Source organism: Poecilia formosa, unplaced genomic scaffold, assembly GCF_000485575.1.
Source record: "Poecilia formosa unplaced genomic scaffold, Poecilia_formosa-5.1.2 Scaffold88, whole genome shotgun sequence".
Lineage (NCBI taxonomy): Eukaryota > Metazoa > Chordata > Actinopteri > Cyprinodontiformes > Poeciliidae > Poecilia > Poecilia formosa.
The window spans coordinates 58,628-75,601 of NW_006800027.1; the positions used below are offsets into that span (position 1 = coordinate 58,628).

Sequence of the window (16,974 nt, forward strand, 5' to 3'; positions counted from 1 at the left end):
TGTTTATTAAGAATTTACTCCAAAATGACTTATTTATTAGGTATTATTTAGACAGAAAATAGCTGAAGGTCAATAAATTGATCAAAGGAACTGGTATGAAATGTATTAAAACAGTGATGTATTTCATCTAAACAGCAAGAGCTCAGGTAGCAGGATATACACTATTTGTTATTATAGAGTTAAAAAAATTATGTAGTCTGAACGCATATTTTCCTGATCAACTGGATCCTATTTCAACGCACTATACATTTTTTATGAATGGCAAAGTGCCGCCATCTGGTGGTACATGGCCATAATAGCTAAAATGTGTCTTTTCTATTTTTTGTTTTTTGTTTTGTTTTCATTTACTTGGTAGTTTGGATACAAAGTGTGGAGTACTAACATTCACTTTGCGGATTTTATAGTTATTTTATGTCGTGAATAATTTAAACATCCGAAAACCATTTCCGTCACTTCCGCATCTAAATTTGAGATTGGACCACGAAGCAGCTGCTGTCTCGAAGGACGGGTGCTAACCTACATTTTAAAGCTACAACCTCTATGAGAAATAATGTTAAATACCACAAGCGAGCTCCGACTGACAGTAATGTTTACATCGGAAGTCAACTTCTACGCACTTCCCTAGCAACAACACTCCTTGACAACAGCTAATGACCACAAGCTAAAGAATGGCAGGAACAGATGCTAATACATCACTATGGGAACAAATTTGCCAAGGTAAGATGAATGTGCCTATATAAGTCTGAGTTTAATGTAAATAAAATTAATTGCTTGTGTGTATTTTAAGAGTTTGAAGCTGAGCAGCCCAGCCCTCCTAAACAGAAGCAGAAGGTGAGCTGTAGTGCCTTGAAAAGGTATCCACACCCTTTGAGCTCCCAGGTTGTGCCATGGTACAGTCACACGGTTCAATTTTCTTGGGATTTCATGTAGCAAACCAACACAACTGGTTTTCAAATTTCACAAATATAATTCTGAAAAGTGTGACCACTTAATTTATTACTAAGGGGCACCAATTTGCCCCTTAGTAGTAAATACACTTGTTATGAGTACAAATTATATGACTAATTTGAGAAGGTCAAGTCTGAGGTTTTAATATGAGAAAAGTTTGGGAAAATAGCTTAAAGGGATTGAATGTGTTTACAATGTGCTTGATGAACATATCTTTTCTGCTTCAAGATCGCTTAGAGTAATTATGGCTTTATTAGGCATTAGTGGATGATGATCATCCGACGTGCACGGAGCCTCTTTCTAGTACTAGTGGCTTGAAAGTAGTTCCTCATCAGAAGCGCCCTAAGACAGCTGAAACTACACCGTCTCCACAGAATAATGAACGTAAGATTTACTGCATGCCTGAAAAAATTCTTCCATCCCTGATCTGAATTTGCAAAGACTAGCATCCATGTGTTTCAGGTCCGGTCAAGCGGTTCTTGGAGAAAATAGTGTTCCCTGTATTATTACCCGGGCTTGAAGCTTTGCTGCGAGAAGCCCAGAAAGCTGGCGCTTTTGAGGTCTGTATTTCTTCTGATAAACATCACACTAAATATTTAAACATTTCAAAAATGGAATGTTTAATTTGACCCGAAAGTAGATTTATTGTTTACTGCCACGGCTGTGACGACAACTAATAAAAGCGTTTGTCAGAGCTCTCAAAAAGTATTTGGAGACATAACAGAGTCGTCTGCAGACCTTGACACTATTGAGAGTGATTTGAATATTCTGGAGACAATATTCTGCATCTTATATCATCAGTGAAATAAATATCATCAGAATCTTTTATCTCATATCTCAAGACTTTCAAATATTTTTTAATGTTAGGGTTTGTGTCAAACTGGTATGTTTTACTCATTCCAGAGAAAAGTGACCAGATTTCTCCCCTGTGACTTCCTAACTGAGTATCTCTACAAGTAAGAGCCCCCTCCCACATATTTATATGACACTGCATGACTAAGCCAAATAATTTTCTTAGCTCATGTTGTCTTATTTGTTCTCAGTCAGAACCCCCAGAGGCAGGGACAGGATCCAGTGAACTTTTTTGACATTCCCTTTGTCAGTGACTGGCTGAAAGAGCAGTAAGTATCTCACATTATGCAAACATACACATACAAATATTTGGGATAGAGTTAGCTCTGGAAATCCTTGGACAGTGATGTCTTTTTGTCCTTTGAGGGTCTTACCACCTTTCACTAAGCTCAAAGACCTTTAAACTTCCTCTTTCATGTTGTGCATGTTTAATCAGATAAAATTATAAAATGAATATTAGTGAAAAAGGTTTGTTTTTCTTCCAATCTTGTGAAAATGGCTACATTTCTTCTTGCAGTGGCTATGGTTTAATTTCTGATGCGATAATAGTCATTTATTTTCAATCCTACACCATTGTCGTCTTCATTTTTTCTTGTCTTGTATTTTTCCAGTCCTAGACCTCCCATCCCTTTGTTTCTACTGCTCAGTGAGGAGGAGGCTGCCCTGATTGTCCAGTCTTTCTGGAGAGGATATAAGGTGCATCACACCATCTTAATGAGACATTTGAATATTTTTTTTTCCATCGTAAAGTGGTTGTACAACAAATAATTTTATTTTTTTTAAAAGCAAGAATTTAGTCCACAAGTTTGAATGTTTTTTTTGTGTACTTATTGTTAATCAACACAAGCTAAAATATATATACACTCACCCACACTAACATTTACATAAATCTCCGTTAGTAAGATGGACCTTGACCACATGATTTCTGTGGCCATCATCAAATATCTGGCATAAGTCTGAATGAACGTTTGACAACTCTTGTGCGAAGAAACTGCAACATTCATTTAAAGTGGTTGGCTTAATAACCCATGTCCTGCTTCTGAGGATAGTCACGCATTTCATGGAGGCTGAAATAGTTTTATTTTCTCCTGGAATGCTCTATTTTGTTTAAGCCAGATATGTTCTCTATTCTAAGGTGCATATAATTTAATTCTTGTCTAATTAGTCCAAAGAAAATCATTGCAGAAGTCCTGGTCTCAGTTCTCACTAGCAAAGTCTAGTCTGGTCTTCATGATTTTCTTAAAGCGCAAAGATTTTCTCCTTGCACACCGCCCATAAAAGTAAAATTCCTGCAGTCTTTTTCTCATAGTACAGGCAGCTCTGACCAAACTGTCAAAGGTCAAGTTACTATAAGATAAAGTAAATCAATGCATATGGCCCAAAAGTGCATAAGAAAGGTTCATTTTAAAACAGAAAAGGAACAGCTTAGTCAGTCCACAAGACCGCAGTAACCCTGTGTGTGTGTGGTCATCTTAGGATACATTAGACGCCCTGCCTCTGAGAAAATTAGCCCACACCGTAATCTTGTTGTATAATCCCATTTCGCTGTAAAAACCTCCTCTTACACAGGGGCCTGTAGTTTCATTCAGCAGCGTGGTTATGTCATCGGTGATGCCAGGCTTTAATTCCCTCCTGTGTGGGTGCTGCTGAGATGCCGCGATATAAATAGTCAGACGCAGCCAGAGGCAAACAGCAGCAGTTTCGTCACTCTCAGACAAAAGATAAACACAATGTTCTGTGGTGTGAGGCCAAGTGAAAGGGTCGTGTTCTGTTTGTCCCAACCGTAATGTCATCTGCAGTTGCTTTTAAGTAAATCAGCAAACCTATTCAAACATGTAGCTGGATTTATGGGTGTGTGCCTAAAAAAAGCTTTGCTGGAAGTGCAGGTGAATTGCTTTCTGTTTTGGATGCTTTTTACTGCCAGCAGGGGGAGACAGTGTCCTTCTTTTCAGCCCGTGTTCATCTGTGGCAGCAGTGAGTGTGTTTACCCTGAATTGGGAGACTGTTCAGAAAGGCCACTGATGGCACTGCACACGGTCAGCCCCAGGGATCTTGAGGCAGAGCCACACAACAAAGAGAGAAACTGAGTTGATAGGGAGAGAGAGCGGGAAGGATTAAGAGGAAAGATGAAGCTATGTTTGGAAAATTCTGGGGTGGGTGACAAAGGGGAGGAAAGAAAGCATGCTGATGTTGCAGAGCAGTGTCAGATTAGTGACTGAAGCTAGATGGAAGGAAATGCAGCTTTGTCAGCAGAGATCAAGGATTAAAAATGCGGTACAGTCAGTGTCGGAAGTTGGAGATTGGGGTTTTGACTGACGCAAGATCACAACTTATTAAACACTCACAGGATGGGGGTATTTTGGGCTTGCAGAGTACTGACAGAGGCTGTGGTGTATCATGACTGAAGTAGATGTATAAAGTCATTTGTGAATCTGTGCAAGTCCTGCAGAACCTTTGTGATTTATGGCCACCCAGATATAAATTCACAGAATTCTGAGCCCACAGCTAGTCAACAATGTATGTTTACTAAAATCAGCGTCTGTGTGAGATTTTCAAGTAATGGCAAATACTTTTTGAATTTCTAAAATATCCTAATCTGATGTTGAGATTTTCTAAGGTGTATATGATCAAGCCCCCCAAACTGATCCCTACATTTGTTCCCCCTTAGTCTCACGCTCAAAACTGTTATACAACCCGCCTGACGCAGCACTGGCTCCCTGACTGCAGTCTGTGTCTATCTGTGCTTGTCCGTGTAGACTTGTGCGAGTATGCGTGTTCTGGTTAAGAAACACAGACAGACCAAAAGCGCAGGAAGCAGAGACCGAGAGTATTTTTGCAGAGCTGACTTTTCATCCCTCCATGATTAATCATTCTCATCGCAACGCTGCGCACTGAAGTAGAGGCGCAGTGGAGCTGGCTCTTACACACACGCACAAATTAACTCCTGTCAATGACTTAGACAATGACACTGTGTCTCGTTTCCCTTTTCGCTTCCAAAAGCATTCATACGCCTGGAACATTTTCACATAATGTCACCTGACAAAAAAAAATCTTCATTGTATTGTATTGGGATTTTATATGACGGACTGACACAAATTATTTAGTATTTCAGGTATTTACATCACTCAGAATACAGTCATCCTTCACAGTAAATCATGTAAATGGCAGCATTATGCTATGGGGTGCCTTTCTTCAACTGAGACCAAAAAGCAGGTAGGACATGATTGGAGGACAGTACTGTTAGGAAAGCTGCAAGAGGCTGCAGAAACTGGACTAGTCTTTATTGCAAACATTAAAGCACAACATATACTGTTTCAAAGCATATATATATATAAATGTGTTTTTTAATAGCCCAGTCAAAGTCTGGGCCATCAAACTTTAGGTCTTTAAATATCCAAAGTTGATTTGAAACATAAACCTGATGACCTGCACCTGGAATTACAGTGAAAGGTTCTGTAAAGTTATATTAAAAACATAAGCACTCCACACTTCCTAGAAAAACGTTGTAATTTTTCCTTGGCCATCCAGTTATGTGGTGGACTATCACATAAAATCTCAATAAGACACAGTGAAGCTAGTTGCTGTAATGAGACACATGAAAATGCTCATGAGTTACGAGCACCATAACCAGGAAGAGCCGTAAGACCGTAACATGTTGCATAATCTTCTTTAAACTACGTGCCTTAGCCCGGCCATAATCCATTCATCCATGCCTGCTGCTGTAACACACATGTACTCTAGCACACACAAACACTTTTTATGATCACTAAGACTTATTAGGATTACTCAAATGTGGTCAGCTGAGTTGGAGCAGTGTAGCTGTTGTATAATAAACTACAGTTTAGCTTGTTGATACTATAAAATTGTGTTTGTGTGTTTCAGAGGTATTTTTCCCACTGTTTCCATTTCTTGTTAATTACGATTTATTTAGCATGCACACACTCTACTATTAATCACCTGGCTAAAGTGACTGGCTTTATTTCCTCTATAGACTGCTGCTGCACATTAGTATCAGAGAATTGGTACTCTTCAAACATAAACATAAAAACACTCTAAAAGTAAATGCTATTCCTTGCTGTTTATTACGCACTAAACAGGCTCATTAAACACAATGCAATGTGTTATATATTCTTTTAACTTTCCCTGGATTAAATCTAGAAAATCTAGCATTATGAATTATGTTTTAACCCCCAAAAAATTGCAAACAGGACTAATATTTATTAGTAAGTAATGCTTAGATTTAATTGGTTTATTCCTGCTTAATCCACTAGAAGTAATGGGCTGGCTGGTTTAAAAGGGGTATCAGTTAAGAATGCTGAAGCTTTTTCCTCATATCATCTGTAAACTCAAAAAAACCGGGTCACTATTTTCAGTCCGATGTTTGGTTAGATCTACCACCGCCTCTTCACCAACAGTATGAAATATTTCACGGTATATTTGTAAAATATAAACATGGACAAATAAAACTGAAACCCTTAAAATAACGTTTTGTGGCAGCGTCTTAACAAGCTATTATCTACACTTCAAAATGACATGTTTGCATTTGCCCAAAGACATTGATAGAGAGGTAAATCCTTCTAAACCCCAAAATGCATTTTCTCTAGAAAAGAGAAAAATGATCAAAACAGGTTTTCCTACTGTACATTTATTGCTAAGTCTTGTAGCAACACAGAAATAAATTGTTTAAAATCTTTGGTCTTATGTATTTATACAATGTTTTCATTTTCGCAATTTGTGTTGGATTTTTAAGCCTGGATTAGAATAAAAAAAGAAATAGGGCACTCTTTGTGCTGAGTAATATTTCATTTGACATGACCTGATATTGATGGTTTGACATATTGACACCCACTCTGCCCACAGAGTCTCTGCCAGACAGCAGTGTAGTCGATCAGAGAATTAGGTCTGGGATTCCAGCTCAACGATCTAAGAGCAGCCATAGCTGAAAGGTCTGAGCTGAGCTTCAGTGTTAGGTCAGTTGACCGACCACGTGCAGCGACATTCATGCAGAAAAAATGTCACAGGCACTCAGTCCATTAAATAGCCATTCTGTCTGCTTCTGCTTAGTGCCCACTTGCTAACTTATAGCAAGGCACCGTTTAAACGAGGTGGGATTTATATGCACAGTATGGTCCGCGGGAAAAAAATGAGAATTCCTTGTCAGTGTTTTATAAAAGCACAGTGGGGGGGTGTTGGAGCCACTAACTGTGTTCAAGCCTGCAGAGGCAAGTATCAGACTGCAGGTCACCGGGCTGGTTGAACTCTGACGGAAGCGCCTGGCAACAAATAGATGATGGATGGCTGGATGAGGTGTGAAGGGGAAGATAGAGCAAATGTGTGGGTGTCTCTGTGTGACTTGTCGACGTTGGTGATAGTACTGCAGTAAACACAGACCTTAGTGCTGCTGCAGAATGAGAAACTTAGTTTCCCAAGCAGCAAAGCAGAGCAGCCTGAGAGGCTGTGCAGCAGAGCTGAAGTATGTGTGTTAGAGAGAGTGTGTACATTGTTTGTTGGAGTTATGCAACTTGTGGGAGTGCGGTTTATGTAGGGCTGCATCTTGTGCTGCCACTGGTGTGATTTTTGTGAAGATGTCTGTGGGACTTGAGTTGGCGGCTGCCTTCATGCAGTATTTTCTTCTTCTGTTTCAGTTCGGTGGTGTGTGTCTTTGCTCGTGTTAGCATTTTACATCTGAAGTAACGCATGTGGAAGGCTACGGCCTCCCAGTGTCCCGGCGATTTTTCTAATCACTTTAATCCATGCCTGTGTGCATTGTACGCAGCATGAGCGGAGTGACTCACATGCAATGAACTAAACTCGGCCACGTGTGCAGTGACACGAGTGATCACAACAGCAGCATACTGTGTCCGCAAACAGTCATAAACGATTCCAACTTAGATGACTATGTCAGAAAAAATACACTTTTCTAAAGCCTTAACCTGAGATCAGGCGCTATTGTCAGAGGCTGCGTTATAGTGCACAGACAGATTACTTGTTTCAGGAAAAGTTGATATAAGTATTTTCAATAAGTGTGGACAAATACAAAATGGAAAATATTTGGATTTAAAAGCTACGGTATATATCCTGTCATATTCCATATCCATCCAAAAATAACAGTCTTCTCACTCTATCCATACAGTCTCTGGTTTGTGGATTTTATATTTCAAGCCACATGACAGTAAAAAGTTATCCACCATAAATTCATCTTGAAGTGTCATGGTCATGCTTTAAAATGTTTTTCATAAATGATCAAGAACTTTGATACTGGAAAAGATGAAAAATGTGCCAGAACTTTGTTACTGTCTTTTTGCACATATAATCCCAAACTGCACTTTTCGCCACTAGACAAGCTGGTCTTATTCACACATACGGGATATAAAACGCTCTCAGTCAGCTCAGCTTCTTTCATCTGTCTGTCATAGACACACTTAAAAACATTATGCATTTTAAACATGTGACCTGTTTCTAAGCAGTTGTTTTTATTGAATTTTTTTTTTCTATTTAGAAGCAGGTTATGGCAGCAGAAGCACAATAACAAGGTATAAGATTTATGGAGGAAGCCAGTGAAAATTGACATTCAGTCTCACACACAGAGAAAACAAGCAATGGTGAGCAAACACAAGCGGTTCCAACCCCCCACACATCCTGACCCTCGCCCCTGATTTCCATTTCTATGGTTCGCTCCCATCAGGACAGGGGCTGCTGCGGCACCATGACACCCATTGAATTAACTGTTGGAGCTCACTGGTTGGGTTGGTTTTACCAATTCGTCAGCCTCACGGCCAGCCTTATATAACCGGCCTACTTTTATACTCCTGAGCATGAACGCTATTGTAGCCTCACAACCAGACACTCAAGAGGACGTTGAGGTTCACTGGAAGCAGAGGGCAAAAAAGATGGGTGAGAGGAGACGTGGAGAATGCAAAACAGAGAGGACAGAGGTGGACGGAGAGGGATGAAACATTGATGTGAGGAGAATCTCAAGAGGGTCTGAGGTGTTGTTATATGAGCCACTGAGGAGCTGAAGGGGAGGAGAGGCAGAGAGGAAAATCTCTCTGAGTAAAAGAGAGAGAAAACCTTTTTAGTGGGAGAGGAATAGGCAAGTGAGCCCTGCAGGGACATTTTCTTCTCATCCTAAACAGCAAACATTCAGTCAATCTCTCAGCAGCCCACACACAAACACAAAACAACTACAGGGGTTTCCTCCAAGAACAAAAGTGTGAGTCATGTCAACAACAACTTAAAGTCGGAGATGCATCAAAAGGCAGCTTGTTGACAATTAGGCTGCATGGATTTCCACCCATTTAGCCAGCCGCACAATGCAGACGCAATCATACTTCAGACATGGGCCCGAACAGTGACTCATAAAATGACAAACTGCTTTGTAAAGCTATAGTTATTTTTAGCTGTTTTAGAATATAGATGACAACCTAGCTTCATCTTGGCTTTGTAAGTCTTTTTAATCTGACTCATTCAGATAAGGGCATGTGTGTCTTTTTGACACCTTTTAGCCTCCGTAGCATAGGCAGGCAGGTTCTATTCATGTTATTTATATACCCTATATCTGGCAGGCCTGAATATCCCTACTGAAATTTTATTTATTATTTATGTAGTTTTCCTGGCAACATAATTACTTGTATAATAACAAAAGGGTAGAGATAGATGGGCTAATTTATCTTTGAGAGGATTTGTATGACATACAGTGATGAGAAAGCGAGCCTGCTCTTGCAACAAAGTGCAGCCCAGATTTCTAAATAAGGTATGCAAGGCATGCATTTTATTAGCATAAAAAGTCTAACACAAAGTTTATTTCATCACATCATTGTGTCACTTTTTTTAATCTAGCCGTCCCCATATGCGACTTCTACTGCGCAGATTTCATTTGGTGTCACACAGAGTCAATCGCTGGAAGTCATTCATTTATTCCTGCTTTAATTCAGGACCAATTTTAACCTCTGTTGTGAGATCAAAGGTCAAAAGTTTAATCGGGAGGAGGGTCGCATTGTAACAAATCATTACAATTATGGCATCAGCATATAAATGAATTTTGGACGGGATTTTTGTCCTGTTAAATGGAAACCATTTTTTACAAATGTGTACTGAGCTATTTGAAACAAGAGAATCACAATATTCATTGAACATGAATATTCAATGAGTATTAATGTTCATTGAATATTGAACATGTTAAAACCTTGACTTATTAATGCTATATGTATGAGAGTAATTTTAAAAAAAAGATATTACTGTATTTATCACTGATTCTATAACACTAATATGAACAGATCATCGTTGTTTGTTGAAAAACTGTTTATTTTTCAACAATAAGTTCAACAAATGGATGATGAGCTGGTTGAAATACTCAAATGTTTTATTTTGAAACATCCATTTAAACATTTTCCGTTAGTTGAATGGTGCTCATTAATCTCCCACAGCTGATCAACACTGCACTGATTTAACTCACCTGGTCCCCATGTCACTGATCACATCTCGTCTGCATTTAAGCTTCCTGATGTCCATTGTTCACTGCTAGCTTCTTCCATTTCACACCACTTAGTTCTGCCTTGTCCTCCTCATGCAGTGAATGTAAATTTTTGATGTTTGTTTTCCATTCTACTCACCATGCTATTTTTATTACATTGTCTCCTTTTTGGTCGAGATGGAGCCTCACAATGCACAACATCCAACTCTTGTTTAAAGGATAAACTTCTAAAAGTGTTGTAAGAACTATCTTGCGAATGTGCAAGAAGTTTTCGAGTTTCTCTGATTTTCATCTCAGGCGGTATGCCTAAAACAAAACAAAAATATATATATATATTCTGAACATTTGAAACAGTTTAGTAATGAATAACTTAATGTGTGTGAATTGTGACGTTTGCTTTGGTTGACACGTATAATTTGTTGTCAGGTCAGAATACGGCCTGATGTGCAGGAATTACGTAAATTTCAAAAGGAGCAGAGGGAGAAAAGTGACATTACCACAACGGTTGCACGTTTCTGGGCCCGGCAAGAGAGCTGAGGCATACACACACACACACACACACACACACACACACACACACACACACACACACACACAGGCAAACCTATACATGCACATCCTTTTACTGCTATACAACCTGTGGATTTTGTATTGACTTTCATTCATCATAGTAAATGCATTTATGCTGAACCCCCAAATTTTTCCTAACCTCAACCCTGATCCTTACCCAAAACCTAACATAAGCTCAGTTCATAACTTAGTTCTCAACTCAACTCCTAAACCCAAAACAGCACTTCTTCTTATGGATCCTGGGTCTCAAGCCCCATAAGGAGCAGTTGGTCCTCATGGTCCTTACAATGTATCAAATTACACACACACACAAACACACACTCACTCACTTTTAGTCACTGATTTCCAGTCCTTGGGCTATATTGCTACTGCTGTAGTTGACAGCGGTTGTTGCTTATACAGTATAGAAGTATTAGTAAATGCATTATGCAAAGACATGCTTATATAATACTACCAACCCCATGCGCCGTACACACTCACTCATGCACCTGATTTGCCGCAGAGATACAGTATTCATCCTAACACGGCTTTGATGTCAAAACCGAGACGAGGATTCTTGCAGCGGCAGCGGCACACAGTGAGAATGAGGCCAGCGGCGGAGATAAAGACACGGCATAAAAAAGAAAAAAGAATCTCTGCAGGGCTCGGGGTGTGTTTGTGTGATGGAGATGGCAGAGTGTGGGGGTTGGTGGGGGATACACGTGAAGACAGAAGGGAGTTACACAGGGATTAAGACAGAGAAGTAGAAGACTATGTGTGTGTTTGAGAGCTGTGGTTCGCACACATGAAGGATGAGACACAGCAGCTGAGAATGCATATCTGTGTGACATAGTGACTGGCATTACGGTTCAAGGATAAAAGCTAAGCTTTGTTCTTTGAAACGTGCAGAACCAAGAAAAAGTGGCTTTTAATGTGATTAATTCTCATTGTTTTTTGCACATGAGGAGCCACAAAAGATCAGAAATCTATCAAATCTATCTGGTTTGAGATTCTCACTGTGTGACAGCTGTCAGGAAAAATATAAAATTTTCATAGTAAAATTTCGAAAAGAACATATGAGCCGATCTAACTGCCTACATTTGAAACATTCTAGCAACAAATTGTCCCTATCTTGTAAAATGGTTCTGTATTTTGATCATTAAACACTTACATTTATTTTAATGCTTAGGCCAAAATTATAGACTGCTTTTAATGTCATCTTTTATCCAGGTGTCCAGTAACCTCTACTGCAGCCTAAAATGCTTCATAATTAAAAAAGATTACATGAAAACTGGTCAGGAAAACAATAAAGTCTCTGAAAGTAACAGTAATGAAGCAGTAGGAACTACTGGTCAGTCATAGCACTCGTAGTCTTCTTTATACTCTGTTATTTACAGAGAAAGTTTTGATTATTTATATGGGAAATTGAAGTCCGTGCAGCATCAGTGATTCTCTCATACTGAGAACAAACATGCAAGACCCTTCCTAGTAAGAGTAATTCACCAAAAAGTAGCTGCGTAGTTGTATATGTAAGTGTACTCTATTTTGTTACACTTTACACTTCTTCATATTTACATTATCCAGTCAATACTGTAAATGTTCTGTGCTTCACATGCTTGACACAGTGAGACTATTGGTGGCAAACCATCAGCTTCTATAACCACCGAATACAAATATGAGGAAGTGCATAAGATTTATAAAATAGTACTAATATGAACTGAAGAAGTTTGTTTGGTTTTGAAGACATCAAGAGAGTTATCTACTGCAGGTTAGATATTAACTACTCCCAATCTTCTAACACAACCTAATTTCACAAATCCCAAACTTCTCCTTAACTCAGACACATTTTCCCTCCCACATTGTGGGTGTGCTATTTCAAACATACCGTCTCCAACATGCATATTAAAGCTCATCATGATTATATTGCTGCTTGTGTTTCTTACTAACACTGCCAAAAACCACCATGATTGCAGGCTGCCTCCACGCTAACACATTCCACATAACAAAAGGGCCCACTGCAGCCACAGCGGGCCGTCAAACATTCCTGTGCTGTGGTGCCACAGCGTCACTGCCGTCGCTGCTGACCTGACATAAAAACAAGGGGGCCTGGGGGTGTGTGTGTATGGCGCAACACACTGTGTGCAAAATAAAAAGTATACCCGGCCCATCGTCCAGAATGGAAATCATTTTCTGACCTCTTTTGCGGAATATGAGCTGGACTAGGAAGGGAGGGAAGCAGAGTGACAGAAAGGAGGGGAGACATGATTAACAGTGGTGATTTTGCTGTGCTGCGTGTTGTTTTGGTTGCGAGCACTGACAGATAAATGAGCCATGTTTACCACTGCGACAGAAGCAGAGGGTGAGCAAAAAATATTTTGGGAAGCTCCCCCCTGCGTATGGAAGCTCTTTAAGTTGATCCAGGAACAGCTGCGCTCACCTTATTTGACCTCAGGAGCAAACGTGCATCAACCCTTCTGGTATTTTCTGGTCTGAAATCGGATTTAGCCTGAGACGGAAACTAAAAACAATAAGACGAAGGGCAAAGGGCAGACACAGAGTCATTTGTCAAAATGCTGAAGGGTTGGAGCTCCGTGAACAGGTGCAGCTGTTGGCGCTACATGTATCACCACGTGACTGTCATTAGTGGGATGTTTACCTTCGGAACATGCCCTGTTTGTATTGTACTTTATCAAATGAATCCTGAGAGGAAAAGTTGTTTTTGTTTCCATGTGAGATTTATTTTGGGAGTTTAGTCTGGAGTGAGCTTTTTTTATTTATTTTATGTGTTTGTGGGGATTTCTGACCATTTTTCCAAAGGAAAAAAAAGAAAACGAAAAACTAATTTGTGAGATGTTCGATGAGAAGACCTGGATAGCAGTCACGCCTCCTCTGATTTATGCTCGCCCTTGTCTTTCCTGGCCTTGCTGTGTGCACTGGTGGACCGTCACATTGGAACATGAAGGAGCCATCTCCAAACACAAAATCTTGATATGCTGAAAACGTTAGACATTTCTTTCACTGGAAGTGTCCATGGGCCAGAAGTCCAATACCACAATCCTCCCACCACCAAACTTAGCACAATGCAGTGAGCCCAGAGTTGTTGTCATGGTAACAGTTTAAGCCAGACTCTCCCAAAGGACTTCATACACATTACACTTGAGAGATTATTGCATTGGAAATGTCTCCATTGCTGTACCGTCCAATGATGGTGTGCTGTATACCACTGCATCCCACGTTGGCATTGTACTTATATAATACAAGATGCTTAAACTTAAAGGTGTTTTGCTTTTAAAGCTGTGTACTGCACTGTTTTGAGTCTATATCTTGGAGTTACTCTTTCTTTAACTTTTAATTAACAAAACCAGTTGCAAACTTCTGTTGTTTTGGAAACCAACAATTGTGAAAATTAACTCTTCACACTCTAAAACCAGCTAAAGCTTTGAATTAATCAGCATTCTTCCGTCTAGTCCTTTAAATATATATATATATATATTTTTTTTGTTTATTTGGTTTTTTTTTTGTTTTTGAATGTTCAAACTTATATCTTCAGTGAGGTTGTGGTGCAAGGTGCAAAATTCTTAAATGCAAGGACTTTATTTGCACTAATGCCTGTATTTTTTTGTTGTTGTTGTTGTTGATTTGTTTGAAACGTAACCAACATAGTAAAGATACCTTACTGTTGTTGTTTCCAGTTGCTATGATGAAGGCAGCGCAGGCAAAGAAGCTTGATGCTGACGTCTCTGCCCCTCAGTTGAGCATGAATCACACCAACCAGGAGACCCCAGGGACCAGTGAGATGCAGACCATCAACCCGGGTGAGGAAACGGAAACATCCTCGACATGACTGAGCAATACCCTTACTTTTACACTGAAGGATAAAATAACACTTGAACACTTGAGCTAAGTTGTTTGTGTTATGTATTTTCTGTGAAATAATTATCTCCTTGTTCTATGTGTTTTTTATGGTGTTATACGGCTGTTAGACTTTGTTACCCTGAAGTCAAACTGACCAAAGTAATCAGTAAAAGTTGCTGTACAAAGGCCTACAGGACCTGATCCATGTCCAATCATTTTATTGCTCCCATTGCCTCTCTGACTGATCACTTCCCTTCATGCGTCTTACCCAATAAATTAATTCCATATAACTTAGTTCCCGTAATGCTGCCAGAAGGGAAACCTCTTGGAACAGACCTGATATTTTCTCTTGGCACCTCCTGCTGATGTCTCACCAGAGGACAACCGTATTTCCTCGTTCTGTCTCTTCTTTTATTATCGCAGCAATACATATAATAAAAAAGGTCGTAGCTTTTCCATTTAGGCAGACAATGAAGGCCGGAGTGAGGAGTGAGGAGTGACTTGGCCTTGGCGGCAGCACTTTCTGTCCTGTTTACCAGGAAAGGAAATGTCCCTGTCAGGGAATCAGAGAATAAAAACAATGTTTTAAATGCCAAGGATCACTGGTGAATGATTGTTGTCTGTATTACGGAACACATTAATTATTATTCTCTTGAAATATTTATCATTTATGTAGATGTAGCACGTTTCCTTGTTCAATAATATGTATTCAACACTAACAGATACATTTATCAGCAATCCCTGTGGTGATCAAGCATTGTCTCAATCTTTTCATGGATCATCCTTGAATGAGTTCATGAAATTTGACTTGCAAAAATAAAACCCTACACGATGCTCAATGGACTTTTCACTTCTTTGATTTCCTTCGTTGAAAATGAAAATTGTCTGAGCTGTTAGCCTTATGTCCTGACTGCAGATTAACCTGAAATGCAACATGCAGTAAGTGCCCCACCGCCCCACAAACTGAACATACCTGAGAGGATGCTCTGTGGTCCCGTGATGGGAGGATCTCTCCATCCTTTCCTTCTCTGATTTCGTTAAAGTGTGGCCTTTAGAGGATCTACGTTCGTCTTCCTGCAGCAGCAGCTGCCACTGGGTAAGCTGATAAAACCACCCATTTTATTCTGGGGACATCTGATACTGAACCCAGCACTAGAGAAACTGGCATCAGTGGACTAGACTGAAACTGGATCCCATGGTGCTAGAGTTGAAGCGGCACAAGGTCGACTCTGCATAGCTAAAGATCAAGTGGGTCTGGTTTCCAGGCGAGAAGTGGAAGTTAAAATTATTGGGTACAATTATGAAGAGATAACCATCGTATCTATTTGTTATGTGGGAAAATATTATAATCTAATTCATACTCCAGAAGCACTTCATTATTTTATTAACACAACAAGCATCTTTCAGATTGGATGAAAATTTGGGTTCAGTCCGATGCAAAACGATTCTGCATCAGTTGCCAAAATCATGGTTGTGTATTATGAGGCCATTTATGAGCTCTAATTTTTTTTAGTGTGATCTTCTGCCACTGCAGTGAACGATGGGTTTATTTTAAAGCTTTTTGGACATCAAGATGCTGCGTATGCATGGGACCCAGGAGCTGAAAATAATTCAAAACATAAAGTAATAAGCCAAACTTATTATACAAAATGTCATACTCCTTTTAAAAACATGTAACTACTTTTATGAAACAGCAGGTTTAGCTATATAAACTGTATCCACAAAGATAGACGATGTTTCTTTCTTTTTTAAATCACCTTTTAATAGTTTACGTTTCTTTAAAAAAAAACAAAAAAACCTGCAATTTTTACTTTCCTCCCAAAGTTCAACATTAACCTGGCTTTTCTTCTTTTACACTTTTTCAAAACAATTACAATTTACAGGAATAAAACACCATATCCAGGTAAAAGTTCACTACAAACATGACACTTTTATTGAACTTTTTTCATCCTGAATCGGTTACAGAAACAACAGAGTTAACTGTTTTATTATTTTTTTTTCTCTTTTTTTTTTTCTAATCAAGAAATCAAGTTTCTATACATATGCATGCCTCATCACTGCACAGTCATAGCTGTGAAAACCAATACTGCCCCTGTCAGCTGCCCTGCTGGAACAGTCTGAAGGCAAGAAGGATCGGGAGAGGAAAGCCTTGGAGGGTGGGGCGTTGTTCAGATAGGCTGCCCAGGGACAACAAACTCAACATAGAAGATTTGTGCAAATTTCACCACAGTCTACTTGATTTGTAACACAGAGACAATATCAGTCAGACGATTCTCTTTTTTTAAAAAAAAACAAAA

General features: G+C 39.4%; 1 protein-coding gene and 1 long non-coding RNA gene across 2 annotated transcripts; one reads left to right on the top strand and one right to left on the bottom strand.

Moving 5' to 3' along the window:
* Positions 1 to 461: 461 nt before the first annotated feature.
* On the top strand, positions 462 to 15,512 carry iqck (IQ motif containing K). The gene is made up of 9 exons (XM_007557466.2): positions 462 to 717; positions 788 to 831; positions 1,206 to 1,332; positions 1,411 to 1,508; positions 1,852 to 1,904; positions 1,992 to 2,069; positions 2,412 to 2,496; positions 10,700 to 10,811; positions 14,515 to 15,512. The coding sequence occupies exons 1-8, from the start codon at positions 669 to 671 to the stop codon at positions 10,808 to 10,810; spliced, it is 645 nt and encodes a 214-aa protein (XP_007557528.1). The 5' UTR covers positions 462 to 668; the 3' UTR covers position 10,811; positions 14,515 to 15,512.
* Positions 15,092 to 16,957, bottom strand: LOC107836808 (uncharacterized). The gene is made up of 2 exons (XR_001662771.1): positions 15,651 to 16,957; positions 15,092 to 15,230 (listed from the first exon to the last, which is right to left on the bottom strand). It is a non-coding gene; the product is annotated as an uncharacterized LOC107836808 (long non-coding RNA).
* Between the last annotated feature and the right edge of the window lie 17 nt (positions 16,958 to 16,974).